General features: G+C 50.2%; 1 protein-coding gene across 1 annotated transcript in view; it reads left to right on the forward strand.

The window, feature by feature from the left end:
* Nucleotides 1-16,619, forward strand: part of TTBK1 (tau tubulin kinase 1) — a 54,782-nt gene that overhangs the window by 7,051 nt on the left and 31,112 nt on the right. Inside the window, exon 2 of the mRNA XM_068153728.1 lies at nt 10,178-10,336. Coding sequence (XP_068009829.1) covers nt 10,229-10,336 — 108 coding nt within the window. The 5' untranslated portion in view covers nt 10,178-10,228. The remainder of the gene's footprint in view (nt 1-10,177; nt 10,337-16,619) is intronic.

Consider the following 16,619-nt stretch of genomic DNA (forward strand, 5'->3'; position numbering starts at 1 on the left):
TGGGGACTTCTGCCTGAGAAAAAAGCTCAGGGAAGTGTTGAGTATGGTTGAGAAAGCACTGGGATTTCCCAAGGGTGGAAGGGAAAGTGGGTCAGCCATGAGGACATCAGCTTTGGGCAAGTCACCAGCTGTCTGCAGACTGAAAAAATGGTGAGGCTGCAGATTAGAGAATGAAACAGTAGAGTTACAGGGAGCAGGGGAAGGTTGGACATGGTCCACTGAGCTTGCTCCAACAAGGTGGGGAGAGTGCCTTGCAAAGGAAATTGTTAGAGAGGGGCTGTGGAGAGATGATTTAAGTGACTAACAGTTGGCATGATGAAATGTTTTTGTCAGCTCTGGGAAATGCCTTCAGTGGAACTCCAGACCAAATCTCTGCTCTGCTCAGCAGTGAGGTTGGAAAACCCAAGCAATTTTGGCCCACCTTGTGGTATTTAGTCTGCTCTGATGTGTCAGTGCAGCAAGTGGCAGTTCCCCACTTCAGCTAATTTCCATTCCATTTCAGAAAGCACTTGGCATCGTGCAGGCTGCATGGCAGACCTACACATACATCATTCTTCCCTTCAAAATAACCTGCTCTCCAGAATTGGAGTAGAAATGTGGATGACACCAACCTGTGTGGCCCAGCTGGCATGCTGGAGGGGAAGGGTTGCCATCCAGAGGGACCTGGGCAGGGGTGTCAGGAGGATGGGACCAGGCTTTCTTCAGTGGTGCCCAGTGACAGGACAAGGGCACAAACTGCAACAGAAGAAGTTCTATCTAAAAGTGAGGAGGAGCTTCTTTCATGTAAGAGTGATGGAGCAGTGGAACGGGCAGCCCAGAGAGGAGCTGGAGTCTGTGTCTCTGGAGATAGTCCAAGCCTACCTGGCTATGGTCCTGTGTGACCTTCTTCAGGTGATCCTGCTCTGGCAGGGCTGTTGGACCCTGTCTCCAGAGGTCCCTTCCAGCCCCTGCTACTCTGTGTTTTGGTGATGTTTGCCTGTGACATTAGTGGAGTTTAAGCTGGTTGTGGTCCTAGAGGGGTTTCCTGGTATGAGACTTAATTTTCTGCTTGGATCAAAAACTGGAGTCAGCCCTGTCAGGGAGATTGCTCAGAAGGCAACAGACTTCTAAACTCTCCTGCTCCTGTTCTTGGCTCTGGGGTTTTTTTTGTAATTGGAGAGGATGAGGATCACCAACTGCCAGTAGTGCAGGTGTCCTTATCTGGTGTGTGTTTGAGAGGAAATGGCCAGGGGAGGTTGGGTTGGATGTTAGGAGAATTTCCTGACTGGAAGAGCGGTCAGGCATTGACACAGGCTGCCCAGGGAGGTGATGGAGTCACCATCCCTGGAGGTGCTCCAGAAACCTGGGCCTGTGGCACTCTGGGACATGGTTTAATGGCCATGGAGGTGTTAGGTGGAAGGTTGGACTTGATGATCTTGGAGTTCTTTTCCAGCCTCAGTAATGTTCTGATTCTGTGTTTTGCTGTCAGAATGAACTGGGCTGATGCTCCCTGCAGGTAGGTTATTGTAGCACAGGCATCACTGGGGCATCTTGAGTGCTCTGTTGTGTCTCTGGATGCAGTCTCTGGCAGTATGAAACGATGCTTTTGGGGATGCTTGTTTGCTTTGCTTAGGTCAGGTGGTCTGCTGTTGCTTCTAGGTCACTGTGCAGGCAACCAGGTAGCCACAGTAATGCTACCAAGGTGCATCTGTGTGGTAGTTTTAGGCTGTGCCTTTACAATTGTTCAGAGATCTTGAGCAGAAGAGCAGTAAAATGCAAACAAAACACCATTGGCTGTAAATCTGTTCCCATATTTAATACCTTCAAGGATCTTCAGTGCAGCTTCATGCTAGCAGGAAAGCCAGGCCAGTCCATCCTCCCTGCAGGCTTTTTTTGGGGGGGAATTTTGGTTGCTTGGTTTTTTGGTAGTCATAGCTACCTCACTCCTTCATGCTCATAAACCTTTCAGAGGTGAAAAACAGTCCCCAGGACCTTGCAGCCTCACCTTTAACTGTGTTGGGTTTTTCTTTACAGAAACAAAATGCTCTGAATAACAAATGCAGGATGTCTAAGGCTGATGCCCTTGCATGCCTGTGAGAAGAATATGTCACAGAGGAGACTTGGAAGCTGCATCTGCTAGGAGCTGAGCCTGCTCCCTCAGCAGGGATTGCTGCAGCAGAGGCAAGCAATGAGTGAAGATATGTATCTTTGAGGAACAATCCAAGCTCCTGCTGTCAGAACCTACCTTAACAGTGTATGACTTGGGTTTAATTGCTGCCTTAGGTTCAGCAGGAGGGATGAGGCATTCCAGGGCTCAGAGGCTCTTAGTCCAGTCCACTGTTCCTTGTTTCCTACACTGTCATGTGCATCTCTGTCCTGATAGCAGGATGCTAGTGCATGGCATAACTTCCCTGCACAGAGATGCCAGGGGAGTTTTGGTTATTTTGATGTGAGGGACTGAATTGGTGTGATTGGCATTGTGTGGTGGAAGCAGATGTTTGTACAGCCAAGAGGGATGCTGAGTGTGGGCAGTTCATGCTGCTGGTAGCTGAGCCCCCAGTTCTGCTGCTTAGAGGCACTTGGAAACTCCACTGTTCCTCTTTCTTACTTCTGAGCACTCCCATTGCTGTTTCATATCTCTGCCTCTTATTCCCCACCCAATCTGTTTTATTTTGGCTTAGTGTCAGTGAAGTTGATGTTGGGAACAACTTCAATTCAATTTATAATCCCAGGATCACAGAATTCTTTCAGCTGCAAAAGACCTCTAAGATCATCAAGTCCAAGCATCAACCTCAGGCCACCTTGGCCATTAAACCCTGTCCTGAAGTGCCTCCAACATTCTGTATCTTGGCACTCTATGGTCTGTGTTTCAAAGCTGAAAGTGAGGTGTGTCTGTCAGAGCTCAGGTTCATGGTCACCTTTTGAGTGGGAGTTGAAGGCAGATATAAACCTTCCACCCCTCCTTCACTTCCCCTTAACACCACTTAGTATTGAACATGCAGAACTGATGCTCTCTGCTGTCTGTGGGGACACAGAAGCACAGAATTGGTTTGGTTGGAAAAGATGTCCGAGTCCAACCTTCCACCTAACACCACCATGGCCATTAAACCATGTCCCCAAGTGCCATGGGCACACACCTGAAAGGTGGTTGTAGCCAGGAAGGGGTTGGTCTCTTCTCTCAGGCAACCAGCAGCAGAACAAGAGGACACAGTCTCAGGCTGTGCCAGGGGAAGTTCAGGCTGGAGGTGAGGAGAAAGTTCTTCACTGAGAGAGTTGTTGGCCATTGGGATGTGCTGCCCAGGGAGGTGGTGGAGTCCCCATCCCTGGAGGTGTTCAAGAGGGGATTGGATGTGGCACTTGGTGCCATGGTCTAGTCATGAGGTCTGTGGTGCCAGGTTGGACTTGATGATCTTTGAGGTCTCTTCCAGCCTTGGTGATTCTGTGATACATTTCTTGACCACCCCCAGGGATGGTGACTCCCCCACCTCCCTGGGCAGCCTGTGCCAATCCCTGACCACTCTTGCAGCAAAGAAATCTTTTCCTAATGTCAAACCTAACCCTCCCCTGGCACAATTCCAGGCCATTTCCTCTCATTCTGTCACCTGATAGTAGGGAGATGAGACCAACCCCTGCCTCCATACAGTGCTGCCTTACCTCCTCCCCCCTCCAAACTACCTTTCACCACCTCACTTCTGTAGCTGCATTAGCAACTGCAGCTCTGGGAGGCTTTGATGCTAGTCAGAAAATAGTTGCACTCTGGTTTATTGCTTTTAGATGGAATTAGAATAATGTGTAAGTTAAAAGCATCAGTCCAATGCAGTTATGTTTTCTGTGCAGAGGGAACTTCCTCCTGCTCAAGTTCTGTCTGGAGCTGTAATCAAATTGTCTTTTGGTTTGGCTGCATCACTGGCTGTGCCAGAGCACATCCAGAAACCTAGCACTGTGGTTCTATATTACTCAGTTTGTGCTGTTCTTGACAGTGCCCAGGAGGGCTTTGTTCAGTGTCAGAGCCATTGAAGGTGTGTGGGACACCTCTAAATAACAAACTTGCTGCCTTTGCTCACTTGTATTAGGGAATTTGGACACCATGCATTGTGGAGTAGTAGAATTGAGTTGGTTGGAGAAGAGCATTGAATCTATTCCTGGAGCCTGTTCCAATCCTTGAGAGCCCTTTCAGTTCAGAAGGGGTTCCTCTGATACCCAACCTAAACCTTCCCAGGTGCAACTTGAGGCCATTTCCCTTCATTCTATTACTTGTTACTGGGGAGAACAGACCAACCCTCACTTCACTCCAGCCTCCTTGCAGGGAGCTGTAGAGAGCAATGAGGTCTCCTCTCAGCCTCCACTTCTCCAGGCTGAACAACCCCAGTCCCCTCAGCCATTCCTCACCAGGCCTATTCTCCAGTTTTGTTACTTTTCTCCAGCACCTTGATGTCTTTCTTGTAGTGAGGGGGCCCAAAACTCAGTATTGCAGACCACAGATGTGGCCTCACTAGTGCTGAGTACAGAGGAGAGATGTGGCCTGTCTGGTGCTGAGTACAGGGGATAATCCCTTCCCTGGTCCTGTTGGTCCCAGTGTTTCTGATCTAGGCCAGGATGCTGTGGGCCTTTTTGGCCCCATGGGCACAGGCAGGCACATCTTCAGCCAGCTGTTGATAAAGAAAGTGCACTGGTGCACCAGGGAAAGCAATTCTGCCTTCCCTAGCTCTGAGATCAGGCTGCCCAGAGCCCTTTTGAGCCTCACCTTGAGTATCTCCAAGGATGGGGCCCCAGCCACCTCCCTGGGCAACCTGGTCCAGTGTTCCACGACCCTCATGGTAAGGAACCTGTTCCTAACATCCAGTCTAAATCTGCTCTGCTCTAGCTTGAAACTATTTGCCCTCATCCTATCACTCCAGGCCTTTGTACACAGTGTCTCTCCAGCCTTCATGCAGGCCCCCTTTGGGTACTGGAAGGTGGCTATTAGGTCTCTCCAGAGCCTTCTCTTCTCCAGGCTGAACACCCCCAGCTCCTTCAGTCTGCCTTTGCAGCAGAGGTGTTCCAACCCCTCCATCACTTCTGTGGCCCTCCTCTGGACTTGCTCCATCCCTGTGTGTTGGATGTTTTGCTCCAAAGGAAAAAACCTCTGCATGTCTGACTTGCTATGGAAAACTCCTGAGCTTCCTTCTGTCTGCTTTTGTTGGTACTTGCACCCCATGTCACAGATCTCCAGCTGCCCTTCTGTCCCCTGGAACCCAGAGCCTTCATTGTGCTGTACTTCATAAATTGATGCCAGCAGACCTTCAAGAACAGAGGAGATACCTGCCTGTCTGCCTCTTTGTTCCTGTCTGAGGGGAGGGGGTGTGTGTTATGTTTTTGTAAGGTTGAGGGTTTGGGACAGTCTAAAGTTACTTGCTCTAGCTGGGTTGTTGGTCTGGATGATCTCAGCAGGTCCCTTCCAACTTGTGAGTCCATGTGACTTTTCCTTAAAGACCAGAAGAAAGCCTTAGAAGAGACTGATGCAGAGATGCTCTCTCCTGTGCAGTCTGCAGGGATGTTCAGGGTGGCTGGGTGCCCAGCAGGCCCAGGGCAGTGATTGTCCCCCTGGGTTCTGCACTGTTGAGGGCCACACCTTGAGGATTGGGTTCAGGTTTGGGCCTTCACTCTGAGGAAGTCATTGAGGTGATGCAGCAGGTCCAGAGAAGGGCAACAAATCTGCTGAAGGCTCTGGCCAACAGGTCTGCTGAGGAGTGGCTGAGGCAGCTGGGGTTGCTCAGCCTGGAGGAGCCTGAAGGTAGACTTTGCTCTCTAGAACTGCTTGAAAGGGGATTGGAACAAGGTGGGTGTTGGTCTCTTCTCCCCAGTAAAAAATGATAGGAGCAGAGGAAATGACCTGGAGCTGCAGCAGGAGATGGTTCAGTTTGGTTGAAGCTTCTTCACTGAAAAAGTTCACAAACACTGCCCCAGGGAGGGGGTTGAATCCCCATCCCTGGAGGTCTTTCAAAGCCATACAGATACAGAATGCAGAATTAACTAGGTTGGAAAAGACCTTTGAGATCATCCAGTCCAACCTATCACCCAACACCACCTGATCAACTAAACCATGGCACCAAGTGCCTCATCCAGGGATGAGGACTCTTCCAGGGACACTTGTGGGGATGGTGACTCCACCACCTCCCTGGGCAGCACATTCCCATGGCCAATCTCTCTTGCTGGGAGGAACTTCTTCCTCACATCCAGCCTAAACTTCCCCTGGCACAGCTTGAGACTGTGTGCTCTTGTTCTGGTGCTGGTTGCCTGAGAGAAGAGACCAACCCTCTGCCTGTCTACAACCTCCCTTCAGGTCGTTGTAGAGAGCAAGAAGGTCTCCCCTGAGCCTCCTCTTCTGCAGGCTAAGCAACCCCAGCTCCCTCAGCCTCTCCTCACAGGGCTGTGCTCCCTCCCCAGCTTTGTTGCCCTTCACTGGACAGGTAGAACAACTCAACATCTTTCTTAAACTGTGGGTCCCAGAACAGGGCAGCGGTGCTGAGGGACATGGTTTAGCCCCAGACTTGGCAAGTTGGACTCGGTGACCTCAAAAGTCTTTTCCAATCCAAGTGATTCTATTGTTCTATCACTCTGTGCATGGAGACCAAGGGTAGCTTAGGGATGGTCAGTTGAGATGTTCTGGTGAGCACAAAGGAGCCTGGGAATGGCATCAGACTTGCTCATTAGGAAGAAGCAGCAGGCAGGCTGTGCTGTCAAGGACAGCATGTACTGCCCAGTTTGTGATTGCCAAACCTGGTGAGTGAAAGGGCTGCTGCCCCCCTCAGCTGCAGGACCCTTCCCAGCACAATCTGCAGCACTTTGCAGCACGTTTCTTCTGAGTGTCTTTAACACTCAGCTCTTTCTCTCCCTTCTCTCATGTTGATTGTACTTCAGCAGATGTTGGGCTGTGTGACCATTGTCAGCAGCCTTTGCACCAGGTTAGTCTGGCATTCCTTCTCCTTTTTTTCCCCCCTTAATGTAGTTCTCTTCTGTATCTGGAAAGAAAAGATCTTTTGTGAAGCTCTTTTGAGAACATCTCTTTGAGGCCCTTTGTTCAGGTGTTGTTTGATCAGCCTCTGTCTTGAACTTGTGACATACTTCTGTCTGCTGCTTCCTTGTGCATTCTACCTGCTGGCCACTTCTTCGCCTTCTTTCTCAGTCCTTTTATTGCTAGCAAATGAGCTCTCCTCTCAGCTTGAGCTCACCATTCACTGGTGACTTTTGTACCCTTTTCTTGGGGAGAGGGGGAGCTCCAGGAGTGTGGTGGTCGAGTGAGCAGCTCCAGTGTCTTTTGGTGCTTTGGCTTGGCTTGGGTTGGGTTGAATTTGGGGTTTCTGTTGTGGCTCATCTTGAAGTCTGCAGTCAGAGTGCTGCAGCAACCCCCAGTTTTAGGGAGGAAAACTATTGGCTGGGAAGGACAATAGAACTGCCAAGGAGGCTTAATAAAAGACCTGGCCCACTTCTAAAGCCAGAGAAATCACAGTATCAGTCAGGGTTGGAAGGGACCCCAAGGATCATCTAGTTCCAACCCCCCTGCCATGGGCAGGGACACCCCACACTAGATCAGCCTGGCCAGAGTCTCACCCAGCCTGGGCTTAAACACCTCCAGGGCTGGGGCCTCAACCACCTCCCTGCACAACCCATTCCAGGGCTTCACCACTCTCATGGGGAAGAACTTCCTCCTCACCTCCAAATATCTTAGAGTAAGGGCTGAAATGCCTTAGGAAGAGCCTCTGAGAGTCCTGTTTTCAATTCATTTTCTCCCAGGGAAGTGGAGTTAATGTGTATCCAAAAGTCATTTTGCTGGAAGAATTATAACCCAAAGAAACCTCAAACCCAGAATTAATTTCAGCATAGGCTCTCTGGAGCTCCCTATAAAAGCAAGAGAAAGGGGCATGAGGTACAGTGCAAGCAGTGTAGGAATGAGATAGCTCTCTGTATTTTAATTTGGTCATTTTTAGCACTCCCTGTGCTATGAGGAGGACTAATTCCTGCAGAACACTGAAGCCCTTTCTGACCATCCCCCTCTTCTGTGCTTGGCTGTTCATCACAGCCATAGTGCCTGTGATCCTGCCTCTCTGCAGCCCCTTCTGCCCTATTTCAGATGCTTTTAGGCATATTGGATGCAATACCTGGCAGACCTTTCTGATTTGTGTTGGCTGTCATCCAACCAAAGCCATGAGCAACCTGCCTGTGCAGCAGCTGCTTTATTAAAAGCAAGACCCTTTGGCCTGCTTACAGTAAGAGCCCTCACAGCATTTTGTCATTAGATTCTCTTCCACTTGTGGGCTGTCAGGCCCAAGAGCACTGGACTCCTGCATGATGTAGCTGGTAATCATCCTCACTGTGGTAGTTTGAGGCTGTGCCTTTAAATGTTTTTCCACAGATCTTGAGCAGAAAAGTAGTAAAAGGTAAATAAATCACTGCTGGGTGTAGAAAGGAAAAGAGTGATCACTCTGAACAGTCCCCTTGGAAGAGAGCATAGTGTCATAGTGTCAGTCAGGGTTGGAAGGGACCACAAGGATCATCTAGTTCCAACCCCCCTGCCATGGGCAGGGACACCCCACACTAGATCAGGCTGGCCAGAGCCTCATCCAGCCTGGCCTTAAACACCTCCAGGGACAGAGCCCCAACCTCCTCCCTGGACAACCCATTCCAGGGCTTCACCACTCTCAGGGTGGGGGCTAAAACTGGTTGTGCCAGAACAGTTTCTTTTCTCACTTCTTTGCTCTGCTTTTGCTTGACCTTGGCTGCATTCCTTTTGTGGTGGCTGGTATTAACTTCTTAGGCTGGCTGTTAGGAAGAAGTTCTGTACAGAGAGAGTGATTGCCCATTGGAATGGGCTGCCCGTGGAGGTGATGGAGTCACCATCCCTGCAGGTGTTCAGGAGGAGTCTTGATGGGGTGCTTGGTGCCATGGGTTAGTTGTTTAGGTGGGTTGGATTGGTTGATGGGTTGGACACGATGATCTTGAAGGTCTCTTCCAACCTGGTCTGGTCTATTCCTATTCCTATTCCTTTCTTTGCTTCTGTCTCTTCTCCCTCTTTTGCAGGGGCGTAAGAGGGGGGCAGAGAGAGAGAGAGGCTAGTAGCTTCCCCTGGCCTTTGACCAGGGGGGGTCCTTGTGCTGTTTATCAATTGCAAATACCTGTGGATATTGTAACTGCTGTGTCTTTGCTGTTTTGACTGAAGGTATCTCCAGTTTCTTCAGCATGCTCACAGAATGTTAGGGGCACTGCATTCCAGTGTAGACTGTGGTTTTGCTTGTAACCACAGCTTCCATTTGCTTCCATGCTGAGCTGCTCTGGCAAAGTTAATGCTGGGGGGGTGGGGGGTGGAAATTTCAACCCACAACACTTACCCTTTGAATTTGTGCTGCTGACTTGAAGCAAACAGAGAGGGACCCAAAAGAGAGGGACCTGGGGGTGCTGATTGACAGCTGCCTGAACATGAGCCAGCAGTGTGCCCAGGTGGCCAAGAAGGCCAAGGGCATCCTGGCCTGCATTAGGAATAGTCCTGTGTCCAGTTCTGGGCCCCTCAGTTTAAGAAGGACATTGAGAGACTTGAAGGTGTCCAGAGAAGGGCAACAAGGCTGGGGAGAGGCCTTGAGCACAGCCCTGTGAGGAGAGGCTGAGGGAGTTGGGGTTGCTTAGCCTGGAGAAGAGGAGGCTCAGGGGAGACCTCATTGCTCTCTACAGCTCCCTGAAGGGAGGTTGTAGCCAGGTGGGGGTTGGTCTCTTCTCCCAGGCAAGCAGCACCAGAACAAGAGGACACAGTCTCAAGCTGTGCCAGGGGAAGTTTAGGCTGGAGGTGAGGAGAAAGTTCTTCCCAGACAGAGTTGTTAGCCATGGGAATGTGCTGCCCATGGAGGTGGTGGAGTCCCCATCCCTGGAGGTGTTCAAGAGGGGATTGGATGTGGCACTTGGTGCCATGCTCTGGTCATGAGGTCTGTGGTGCCAGGTTGGACTTGATGATCTGTGAGGTCTCTTCCAACCTTAGTGATACTGTGTGATACAGCCTGCCAAGCCGATGCAAGGAGTGAGCTCAGGCATTTGCAAGGTGAGGAGGTTGCCTCCTTTCCTAAGGGGCCATAAGCAAAACCTGTGGGTGCATAACCAAGTGCTGCTGCCATGACCTGTGCTAATTTTGTCCTTCCTTCCCCTACCCTTCTGCTTTGTTTTGTTCCCCCCCCAGATAAATGGCTCGTTTACATGGTGAGCTACTAAGAGCTTCTCTGGCTGGCAGATGCAGTGCCTAGCAGCGGTCATCAAGGACGAACCAAACATGAGCGGAGGAGGGGAGCAGGTTGACATTCTTCCGGCCAATTATGTGGTCAAAGATCGCTGGAAAGTGGTGAGTACTCCAGCCTTCTGCCTCCTTCAGTGCCCCAGGCAGGTCTCTTCCTCCTGTAAGAGGATACAAGCTCCTCCACTTAACCCTGGGTTCCCCAGAGCAGCAGTGGAGTGGGGTGCTGTGATGTAAGCATGGAGTGGGTTGGCTTGGAAGGGACCTTGGAGGGGCTCTGCTCTGCTGAGACCCCACCTGCAGCACTGCCTCCAGTTCTGGAGCCTCTATCACAGGAAGGATCTGGAGGTGTTGGAAGGTGTCCAGAGCAGGGCCATGAGGATGAGCAGAGGGCTGGAGCTGCTCTGCTATGAGGACAGACTGAGGGAGTTGGGGCTGTTCAGTCTGGGGAAGAGAAGGCTCTGAGGAGACCTAATTGTGGCCTTCCAGTGTCTGAAGGGGGCTACAAGAAAGCTGAGGAGGGACTTTTTATGGTGTCAGGGAGGGATAGGACTGGGGGAACTGGAACAAAACTGCAAGTGAGTAGATTCAGATTGGATGTTAGGAAGAAGTTCTTCCCCATGGGGGTGGTGAGAGCCTGGCACAGGCTGCCCAGGGAGGTGGTGGAAGCCTCCTGCCTGGAGGTGTTTGCAGCCAGGCTGGATGTGGCTATGAGCAATCTGCTGTGGTGTGAGGTGTCCCTGCCCATGGCAGGGGGGTTGGAACTAGATGATCCTTGAGGTCCCTTCCAACCCCAACAGTTCTATGATTCTGTAATTCTATAACCTTAAGGATCATCCAGCTCCAACCCCTCTGCCATGGGCAGGGACACCTCCCACCAGATCCTGCTGCTCAGGGCCTTTTCCAACCTGGCCTTGAACATGTCCATGGAGGGCACATCCACAACCTCCCTGGGCAACCTGTTCCACTGTTTCACCAGCCTCCCTGGAAAGGATTTCTTCCTAATCTCCAGTCTAAATTTCCCCTCTTCCAGCTTCAATCCATTCCCCCTTGTCCTAGCACTACAAGTCCTTGTCAGAGTCCCTGCCCAGCTTTCTTGCAGGCATGTGAGTAAGACACTGAGAGAGGATGGTTGATATTGCTCAAGTGTATTTTAGACTGTCTGGTATTTTGGGGAGACTAGTCCTGCCAAAGATTTTTAAGTAGGATTGAACTGTTGCAGCAGGCTGAGTCATCTTGGAGGAAGAAATTGAGATTTCAAATGGCTGTGGCAAATACTACTGCAGGCTTGCCTATAAATAATTTACATTACAATAAAATACTTTACAAGCAATGCAGTTGGCAGCAGATCACAAGTGGTGCTCCCCAGGGCTCACTGCTGGGGCTGGCCCTCCTAAACATCTTTACCAGTGGTTTAGGCAAGAGGATTGAGTGCACCCTCAGTAAGCTTGCAGATGGCACAAAATGAAGTGGGAGTGTTGATCTGCTTGAGAGTAGGAAGGGTCTGCAGAGAGATCTGGGCAGGGCCATTGTACCAGCCAAGTGTGACCAGCAGGATCAAGGGAAGTGATTCTGCTTGTGAGAGCCCACCTGGAGTATTGTGTCCAGCTCTGGTGCCCCCAGCACAAAGAAGGACATGGAACTGTTGGGGTGGGTCCAGAGGAGGCCACAAAGATGATCAGAGGGATGGAGAACCTCCCCTATGGAGACAGGCTTTGAGAGTTGGGGCTGTTCAACCTGGAGAAGAGAAGGCTCTGAGGAGACCTCATAGTGGCTTCCAGTACCTGAAGGGGAGCTGCAAGAAAGCTGAGGAGGGACATTTGGCAGGGGCTTGTGGTGATAGGATGAGGGGGGATGGATTGAAGCTGGAAGAGGGGAGATTTAGGCTGGAGATTTGGATGAGATTCCTTTAGAGTGAGGGTGGTGAGACACTGGAACAGGTTGCCCAGGGAGGTTGTGGATGTCTCCCTCCCTGAGCGGGAGCCAGGTTGCATGGGGCCTTGATCAACCTGGCCTAGTGGAAGGTGTTAGAACTAGATAATCTGTAAGGTCCCTTCCATCCCAAACCAGTCTATGATTTGTTGTAGTAGCATTAAGTCATTTCTCTGTCCTGACTGGCTGTGGTCCAGCTGCCCTTGAATTTTGCTGTGGGCTGTGAAGGGCAGAGGACTTTGCAGGACTTGGAACTCACTTCAGTTCCAGGCTGTGTGGAGAGGTTATTCTGAAGAGCCCATTTCAGACAACTTGCTGTTTTTCCAGCAGACTTACCTAAAGCTTGCTATCTCTGTGTTACCCTTGGAAGTTCCACCTCACTCTGTTCCTGTGACTTCCATGGTGCCTGCCTCTCTTCAACCTAGCACTCTGCTCCTGCCTTCTCCACAGCCTTCACTTCTCAGCCTATTTATATAATGAAGCAAACTGCTCTTCATTCTCTCTGCTTCCTGAGAGCAGATGGAGAATTGCAATTTTCTCTGTGATTAGATACCAAAATGGAGGCAAGCCCTCTTCCCCTCCCAGAGCTTTCTGGCACAGCTGAAGGGAAGTCTTGCTGTGCTCTTACAGCTCATATCCTTGTTCTGGCAAAGTGATGCTTCTGCAGGTAAACTGACCTGTAGGACTTGAAACGTGCTCTGTGCTTCTGGGCTCCTCAGAGAGCACTGCTTGCAGCTTTTAGGGAGTCATAGAATCAGGAAGATTGGAGAAGACCTCTAAGATGATCCAGTCCAACCTTCTACCCAGTGCTTCCATGACCACTACACCATGTCCCAAAGGGCCACAGCTGCTCCTGTTTTGAACACCTCCAGGGATAGTGACTCCACCACCTCCCTGGGCAGCCTGTTCCAGTGCCTGACCACTCTTTCAGTCAGGAAATTCTTCCTGATGTCCAGTCTAAGCCTCCCCTGATGCAGCCTGAGCCCATTTCCTCTTGTCCTGTCTTTAGTTACTTGGGAGAAGAGGCCAACACCAACCTTACCACAACCTTCTGTCTGACTCTACTCACACAAATGGAGATTTCTTCACTGATGCATGTGCTTTGCAAAGCTGAATTTAGACACCCTCCTGATGCTAGGCCATTGAATCAGAGAAGCATAGAATTGCTTTGGTTGCAAAAGACCTCTGAGATCCCTGAGCCCAACCATTCTCTCTCTCTGTCAAGGCTGGTGCTGAACCATGTCCCTCAGCACCACATCTCTGCAGCTCTGAAACACCTGCAGGGATGGGCAGTCAACCACCTTTGTGAATCTCACCCCCAGCATGCAAGGCAGACCAGCCAAGCTTTGCTGGGAGGGATGGTTCCTGCTCAAGCAGCTGTGTGGCATGTTTGTGAGGCTGGGGTTCAGCTGCCAGAAGATTTGCTGTGTGCACTTTGTCCTCCCATTGTGACTGTCTTTGGCTGGGCATATGCTTGAACCTTTGTAGTTCTTAGTTCTGGCATGCTTCCAGTATTGAGCCAGTCTCTAATTTTAGATCAGTGTGATGTATTCCTTAAATCCCTTTCTTCCTCTCCTTCTGTGTGCTGCCTGTCAGCTGTTTGACAAATGAAGATGTTAGTTCTCTGCAGTTAGCCTGTCCAGACTTCATTTGCCTGTCACTCCAAGTCAGTACATTTTGGCTGGCTGACAGCAAGGATGCTTTAGTTCTGTTTGGTTTGGTTTGGTTTGGTTGGAGAGAGAATGGCTTCTGCTTTTTATCAAGACATTTGAACCTGAAGTGTTCTTTTAAGTCATCCTCCTTTACTTGCAGACATCCTTGCTGCTTTGAATGGATGAAATGTGGATGGTACTGGAACCACGTGATTGTTTTTTGCTGAGGGTGACTTCATCTACACCTGCTCTGAATGATGTGAGCTGCTTTGTTCAGGGAAGGGAATAAAGTCAAACACAACTTGTCCTTGCTTTGAACTAGCTATGGGTGTTAGGGCTGAATTGATGTCTGGAGCTGTTTCACCTAAGTGCTTTGTACCAGGCATTCACAACAGACTTCTGAGCAAGAAGGAGCTGGCAGCTCCTGCACTGAGCCTTGAATACAAGCTGTTCCCCTTGTACACATGTGTGCTCCTTTGTCAGGTACAATCCATACTTTGGTTTCTCCCAGGTTTCTGAGGTTCCTGAGCTAAAGCTTTGGTTACACTTGTCCTTATCCTCTTTGTTTTGGAAACCTTGCTGGAAGCCCCACAAGCTTTTGTGGACTCTTCACCTTGGCTTGGTCATAAAGGTAATTTATGATTCCAAGAGAGGACTTAAGAGTCACAGAATCAAGCAGGTTGGAAAAGACCTCAGAGATCATCAAGTCCAACCTAGTACCTAATGCCTAACACCTCCTACAACTGTTGAGGCTGGAAGAGACCTTTGAGATCAAGTCCAACCTCTCACCTAGAGCTTGCAATCCAATCACTGCTGCTGAGCCACTTCCAGTAAACCATGACTCTCAGAGCCACAGCCACACACCTTTTAAACACCTCCAGGGATGGTGATGACTCCACCTCCCTGGGCAGCCTGCTCCAGTGCCTGAGAACCCTTTCTGGGAAGCCATTTTCCCCAGTGTCCAACCTGAACCTCCCCTGGCACAACTTGGGATTGTTTCCCCTTGTCCTGTCACTTGTTGCCTGTGAGGAGAAGCCAAGCCCCACCTCACTGCAGCCTCCTTTGAGGCAGTTCTAGAGGGTGATGAGGTCTCCCCTCAGCTTTCTCTTCTCCAGAGCAAACAGCCCCAGTTCCCACAGCCATAAAACTTGTGTTCAAGGCCCTTCACCAACTTAGTTGTTCTTCCTTGGTCATGTCCCATCACCCCAATGTCCTTCCTGTAGTGAGGGCTGCAAAACTGAAGGTAGTGTTTGAGGTATGTGCTGAGTGGAGGAGGACAATCACATCCCTAGACCTGCTCACATATTCCTGATACAAGCCAGGATGCTTATGGCTGAGGTCACCATAGGTCACAGGCACTTGGTTTGGTTCTTCACTCTGGGTTCAGAACACATCTTCCTGTTCCTAAGCTTGCCACCCATCCTGAGAGTGAACCTCTTGTGCCATGGGCCTGGAATGCTTCCCTGGGAAGGCCAAGCCTCTCTGTGGTAGCCTTGGGAGGCAGACTTTGTTTAGAGCAGTGATGTCTTACAGGCTTGCTGAATAAAAGACTAAATCTGTAGTTGAGGGTTATTTTGGTTAGGGGGAGATGTGTTGCCTTGTGGTTTTGAACTGCCTGTGAGTACTGATTCCTGCTCAGTGGGAAGACAGTGTGTTGGGTGGGTTTAACAGGCTCTGGAGGATTGTGCTGCAAGAGGCTTTTCAGGATAAATCCAAACCATTTCAGGATAAATCCAAACCATTTCAGGATATTTAAGGGAGGCTTCAAAGGGAGCCATCTGTGTCCTGTGTAACTACTGCAACACCCAGAGGAAGAGGCTTTGGGGAGCAGCTTCTCCCATCAGGACCTGGCTGCTTTATGGTGGTGGTTTGGTGTGGGGAATTCCTGGAAGCCTGGAGATGGTCACTTGGAGTGGTCAGGTGTCACAGAATGTTAAAGATTGGAAGGGACCTCCAGAGATCATCAAGTCCAACCCCTCTGCCAGAGCAGGATCACTTGGGGTAGTCTGCACAGGGATGCATCCAGGAGGGTTTGAAAGTCTCCAGGGAAGGAGACTCCCCAACCCCAGCAGAGTGGTATTTTGGTAACAGTTTACTTTGAGGGCCTAATGTTGCATGAGACCCCTTAGGATATGGCAAAAGCAGCTCAGTGAATTAGATGACTGGTAGTGGGATGCTGAAAGGACTGAAACCATCTCTGAGAGGCAGCAAGACAAGAAACAAGAAGTTCAAGCTTCTGAAACTTCTTTGCAGTGAGGGTGACAGAGCCATGGAGCAGGCTGCCCAGAGAGGTTGTGGAGTCTCCTTCTCTGGAGACTTCCAAAACCCCTCTGAAAGCATTCCTGTGTGCACTACCCCAGGTGATCCTGCTTTGGCAGGGGGGTTGGACCTGATGATCTCTGGAGGTCCCTTCCAACCTGCAAGGTACTGTGAGTTGTCTGTGTGGAAATCCAAACAGGTACTTGTGTTTGATCAGATGTTTGCTCACTTGGTGGAAACCTGGACACTCAGCTCACATTTAGGCTCATGCATGTAGGTAGAATGAATCCTGCTGCTGTTGCCTCTCCATATCCCAGTCTGAACAGTAAATGAGCTGGTGGGGGGTAGGAAACAGGATGAGAGGAGAATATTCCCAAAGCAGTGAGGCTTAGCACAGTCTGGTGCTTGCCATTATCACTTCAGTGAGTTTCATTCTATGTTCCCTTCTCTTTCTTGACTTTGTCTTCATTGTTTTCTTTTCTTGAGTGTCATATGCCCATCTCTCCTTTGTGACCAGCAGAAGGCTGTGCTGAGTTCACCTCTCAGGT

Source organism: Melanerpes formicivorus, unplaced genomic scaffold (assembly GCF_026170545.1).
Source record: "Melanerpes formicivorus ecotype bairdi unplaced genomic scaffold, bMelFor1.0.p_v2 SCAF_26, whole genome shotgun sequence".
NCBI lineage: Eukaryota > Metazoa > Chordata > Aves > Piciformes > Picidae > Melanerpes > Melanerpes formicivorus.